Source organism: Littorina saxatilis, linkage group LG3, assembly GCF_037325665.1.
Source record: "Littorina saxatilis isolate snail1 linkage group LG3, US_GU_Lsax_2.0, whole genome shotgun sequence".
In the NCBI taxonomy this organism is placed as follows: Eukaryota; Metazoa; Mollusca; class Gastropoda; order Littorinimorpha; family Littorinidae; genus Littorina; species Littorina saxatilis.
In genome coordinates, this window is record NC_090247.1 from 67,217,413 (window position 1) to 67,222,412 (window position 5,000).

General features: G+C 49.3%; 2 protein-coding genes across 5 annotated transcripts in view; one reads left to right on the forward strand and one right to left on the reverse strand.

Moving 5' to 3' along the window:
* LOC138963048 (activating signal cointegrator 1 complex subunit 3-like) overlaps nt 1–5,000 on the forward strand; it is a gene marked incomplete in the record, with an annotated part of 184,999 nt that overhangs the window by 151,425 nt on the left and 28,574 nt on the right.
* The window catches only part of LOC138963047 (uncharacterized), a 14,930-nt gene continuing 10,727 nt past the window's right edge, over nt 798–5,000 (reverse strand). For all 4 annotated transcript variants that reach the window (XM_070335039.1, XM_070335038.1, XM_070335036.1 and 1 more), the window contains one exon: nt 798–5,000. This exon is cut by the window's right edge and continues 84 nt beyond it. In XM_070335039.1, the coding sequence (XP_070191140.1) occupies nt 3,554–5,000 (1,447 nt within the window). In that variant the 3' untranslated portion in view covers nt 798–3,553.

The following is a 5,000-nucleotide window of genomic DNA, read 5'->3' on the forward strand; positions in this document are numbered from 1 at the left end:
TTGGCTCAGATTGCACCAGATTGCTCCATTTTTCTTGTTTTATCAACGGGTTTTGTTTTGTTTTTGTGTGCGTGTTTATTTATTTTTTTTTTTTTTGTTGTTTTTTTTTGGGGGGGGGGGGGGGGGGGTCATGTCCCCAAAACCCCCTAAGAGGTTTGAACGCTTCGCGCCCTCAGCTAAACGCTTGGCGTCATCGAATTATCCCTAAAAAAAATTGGAACCCCCCCCCCCCCCCCCCCCCCCCCCCCTTAAAAATGAGGTGATCCGCCCCTATTTGTTATCACTTTGTTTTCTCGGTAAGAGTTCAAACATGATACATTTCTTTTGGTTTGTTTTGTACACTTTATTTACTGCGGTAGAGAGACAAAAACATCTTCTTTCATGCAAAGCACGGTTACAATAAGAGTCAGTCACTTTGTGGCTTCAATCAGTCGTCCTTCTCATTCAAAGTAATATTGAAGGAAAAAGGTTAACAAAAACATTCTGAAGTTTTGCATAATTTCAAAACTTATAAAGTACAGATTGATAACATGCATTTCTCTTTAAAAAAAACCACATATGTAATTGGAGCAAATCAACAACAAAAACACACAAGCAAAACAACACACACACACACATGCACGCATGCACGCATGCGCGCACACACACACACACACTCGCGCGCGCGCACGCTCGCACGCAGGCACACACGCTGACACACAAAACACACACACACACACACACACACACACACACACACACACACACACACACACACTTTTGCCCAAAAATATCAAAATATCTACATAAAACACATCTGATGAAACAAATTGTGTAATATGACATCTCAACTGAAATCAATAAAAAAAAAAAGCGCAAGGGTGGGAGTCCCTTGGCTGATTGTACTAATCGATGGACAAGATAAATAATCTCCCTTTTTTATGTCAGCGATGACTTGCAGGGTTTAAAGATGGAATGTTAGGCATTTCTGGGAGAACTGTGGCAGTTTGTTGAAGCTAACATAGTACATTTAAAGAAAGCTTATTATTTGAAATTACTTTTTTTTTTTAAACATCCACATAATTTATATCCCGCAGTGGGGCACTGCGGTTATGAAATTAAAGGCCCCTCCTGTTTTTGGAACCACAGGAGCTTTCTAGTTTGCTGTTAGGTAGATTTTTGGTTCCTCTTTCCTGTCATGCTCTCTTTTTCTTCATGAATTCTTTTCTTTTTTCTGCCTTCTTGCTCATTCACCTGTATTTTTTCCAAAAATCTCTTCTCTTGCCGCTTGTCTCGCGATTCATGTATAGTTTAATCTGTTAGTGTTCTGATGTAAGTCCAGCAGTAGATAGGTTAAGCCTATTTTAACATACTGGAAACTGGTAATCTTCCAGTAGGTATTAATTTAGTTTTACTAAAGCCTGCTGGGACACAAGTAATGGGTTAGTGCATTTGTAAACAGGAATCGCTTGACAAGTGGCCCCCTTCATCCCCCCCTTCCTCGTCCTGATATGGCTCTGCGTAGTCGGCTGGACGTTAAGCAACAAATAAACAAACAAACAAACATAATTTATAACATCTTTAGAGCACCATTGAATGTTTGATCCCTCGGTGCATGTGAAAAATGTGAGCTTATAATTGTGCAAGGAGAAACTCTATTGCTTCTAAAGAGACCTATTGAGAATGTTGATCATTTTGTAAACAAAAAAAATCACACAGTTTTTATAATGCTAGCTCTCATGTCAGATCATGAAACTTGCAATGAGACGTAACTTGATGACCTTACAAAAGGCAAATGGCACTTGCGATAATGGGTTGAGCATGATTATCAACAAAAGCTGGGATGAAGAAGAATTCCTGGTTGTGCATGTTTAACCACTGAACGCTGGCAAACTGTATTTTCGCGAATATGACTATGCTGCAATGCGATTTGCATCACCATGAAACAGAGAGTTTGCAAATGCAGATTAATTTGCAAGAAGCCTAATTGTATCACAGGGTTATAAAAAGATACCCCCAGCAATACCGCTGGGCAAGGCACTACCGGGAATGATCACGACAAGCTCTTTATATCAGTTTCTCCACTTCATCATCGGGAGGCCGCTTAGGAATAATAAGTTGCACGGTTAAACCACAGAGATCGACAACGTTAAGCATACATCCCTTCCCGTGTGAAGGATATTCCTCTCTGTGCAGACGGTGGCCAGGTATAGTGATCTGAAGTTTCTCCTGGACCAGCTTTCGCAGTCGGGCACAGCGCATGCGCACAACTTTGCATCGTCTGTTCCGCCTCCAGTACCTTCATCTAACTGTACAATTCTAGCGTACACCGTTTGGAAAGCAAGACAACCAGGTTCAGCTGGAAAACACTGTGGAATGTAGACTTGGATCATTATCTCCCCTTCACAATCTCTGCTTTAGGATCCACGTGTGTGTCATCGTTTACCATCGTCACAATTAAGCTGAAGAATAGATGATATCAGAACGATAGTTATTCACTTGAAAGTGAACACAGGAGAGTTGTATACTAGATGATATCAACACTGTTTGCATGATAATTTACACGGGCAGGAAGTTATCAGCTAAGGACAGAAAGTACATCCTTGGCAAAATACCTCTGTCATCACATCAGCGAAATAAGCCGAGCGAAGCAGAGAGCAGCTCGACGAACGCTTCATCAAACCTCTTCAGCGGCCGGTTTTATGGGACAGCGACACAGTCAGTCAACTGGAGTTGAACGAGTGAAATGTAGGAATTCGACGAAATTGGGATTTATGGAAAAAGACATCAGTCGGCCGACTGTGGCTCGTCGCACGAGGAGTTGCCCGATTACAGTGCTGCCCTCCCCAAGCACCGCGTTCGGACAACCGCAGTCGGGGGACGAAGCGGTGGTCCGACTGTCAGTGTGACCACCGCGAGTCCGTGAAGCCTCACTAGAGTTTCTTTACAGTTCCGTGGTGGGAGAGAGCGGCCAGTGATTACATCAGCGAAATAGACTAACCGAAGCGGAGAGAAGCACGGCGAACACTTTAACCAACCTCACTAGAGGTTTTTTTTTACAGTTCCGTGGTGTTCAGGTAGCGACCAGTGATTACATCAGCGAAATAGACTAACCGAAGCGGAGAGAAGCTTGGCAAACACTTCATCCAACCTCATTAGAGTTTCTTTACAGTTCCGTGGTGTTCAGGGAGCGGCCGGTGATCACATCAGCGAAATAGACTAACCGAAGCGGAGAGAAGCACGGCGAACACTTTAACCAACATCACTAGAGTTTTTTTTTACAGTTCCGTGGTGTTCAGGTAGCGGCCAGTGATTACATCAGCGAAATAGACTTACCGAAGCGCAGAGAAGCACGGCGAACACTTTAACCAACCTCACTGGAGTTTCTTTACAGTTCCGTGGTGGGAGAGAGCGGCCGATCACATCAGCGAAATAGGCTAACCGAAGCAGAGAGAAGCATGGCGAACACTACTTCAAACCTCACCCAGGGATCTCCTACAGCTCAGTGGTGGGCAGGGAGCGGTTCCTGGGCAGCGTGCCGTACAGGACGTTGTCGATCATGACCAGGGATCGCCTACAGCTCAGTGGTGGGCAGGGAGCGGTTCCTGGGCAGCGTGCCGTACAGGACGTTGTCGATCATGACCAGCTCGTCCTCGTGGATCTCCATGGAGTGCCGCACCGCACTCTCCAGCTCCAGCAGCCCCGTGTTGAGCACCTTGAGGTGGTCCACCATGGATAGGCGGCCCTCGGCCTGCTCCAGCATCGACTTCTTCTGTGAGTTCCGCGACTTCTTCCTCAGAACCACCTGGCCCCACTCCTCTCCGGGCTTCCTTGGCGTCGCTTCGGTTGGTGGAGAGGAGCTTGGATTTTCTGTGGAGGATGCTGCTGGGCGATTTCTGGTGGAATCTGTCAGAGCGATTCCTTCGTTCGAGCCGGAGACCTCGGCGTAATCTGACGATTCTCCCGGAGCTTCAGTCATCTCCGCCCCGTCCCCCTGGCTCCTAAAGTTGTCGAGGAACAGGTCCCTCTGCCGGCACAGGTCTCCGCTGCTGGCGCTGAGGTCCACGGACTGTGTGAGCTTGTGGCCCTGGGCCTTCCTCTTGGCTTTCACCGCCTCCAGCTTCTCGTTGAGGTGCTCCACACTGCGGCTCCTGTTTCTCCTCAGCCCTTTGCAGGGAGGCGGCGAGGTGGGCAGGCTGGGGAGAGCCAGGCCTGCTGGGTTGCGGTTTCTGGGCGCGGGCCTCTTCTGAGGAGAAGAAGAGGAAGCGGGGTTCGGGGAGGAGAGTAGTGGTGGTGCGGTTCCGGGACCTTTAATGTCGAGAGCTGGGTTCAGCCTCCCGTCGCTGGCGCAGTCCGTATACTCCGCTTCCTCAGTGGCGGACTTTGCCGCCCCGGTAGTGGCCTTCCTCACACACAGCGGGGTCTCCTCTACCTCGTTGTCCACCGCCTCGTAGATGTCGTCACCCACCTCCATGTAATCGCCGTCCTCGTCGCCCACGTAGAAGGTCGTGGCGGGAGTCCGTGCTGTGGCTGTGGCGGCCTTGCAGCTGTTCTGACGCGTGGAGTGGGCCAGGTCCAACTTGTTGTAATCGTCCTCCACGTCGTCCACGTCTGGGAGCGTCCTGGAGAGAGTGGAGGCTTTGGGGGGAGCCTTGCAGCTGTTCTGGCGAGCCGAGCAGGCCAGGTCCAGTTCGTTGTAGTCGTCTTCATCGCTGCCGTGGTGGACGCCGGAGGTGGATGGTCTTGTTGAGGACGGGATGGGAGGCGTGGCTGCGTTCTTGGGCGGGGGTGGGCGTGGTTGTCCGGACTTGATGTGGGAGTAGTCGTTGGTGTTTCGCTGGCTGCGCGTGGAGGTCTTCTTGCTAGACTTTCTGTCTAGCTGGTTGCGGTGGTGAGGGGTGACAGCGAAGGGAAGGTCACCGCTGATGCCATCCTCGGACACCTCCTCGTAGTTGTGCTGGTCGTTGATGAGGGAGTCGATGCTGCGGCCCAGCGCAGCTCCCCCTGAGGTCGATGCTCCG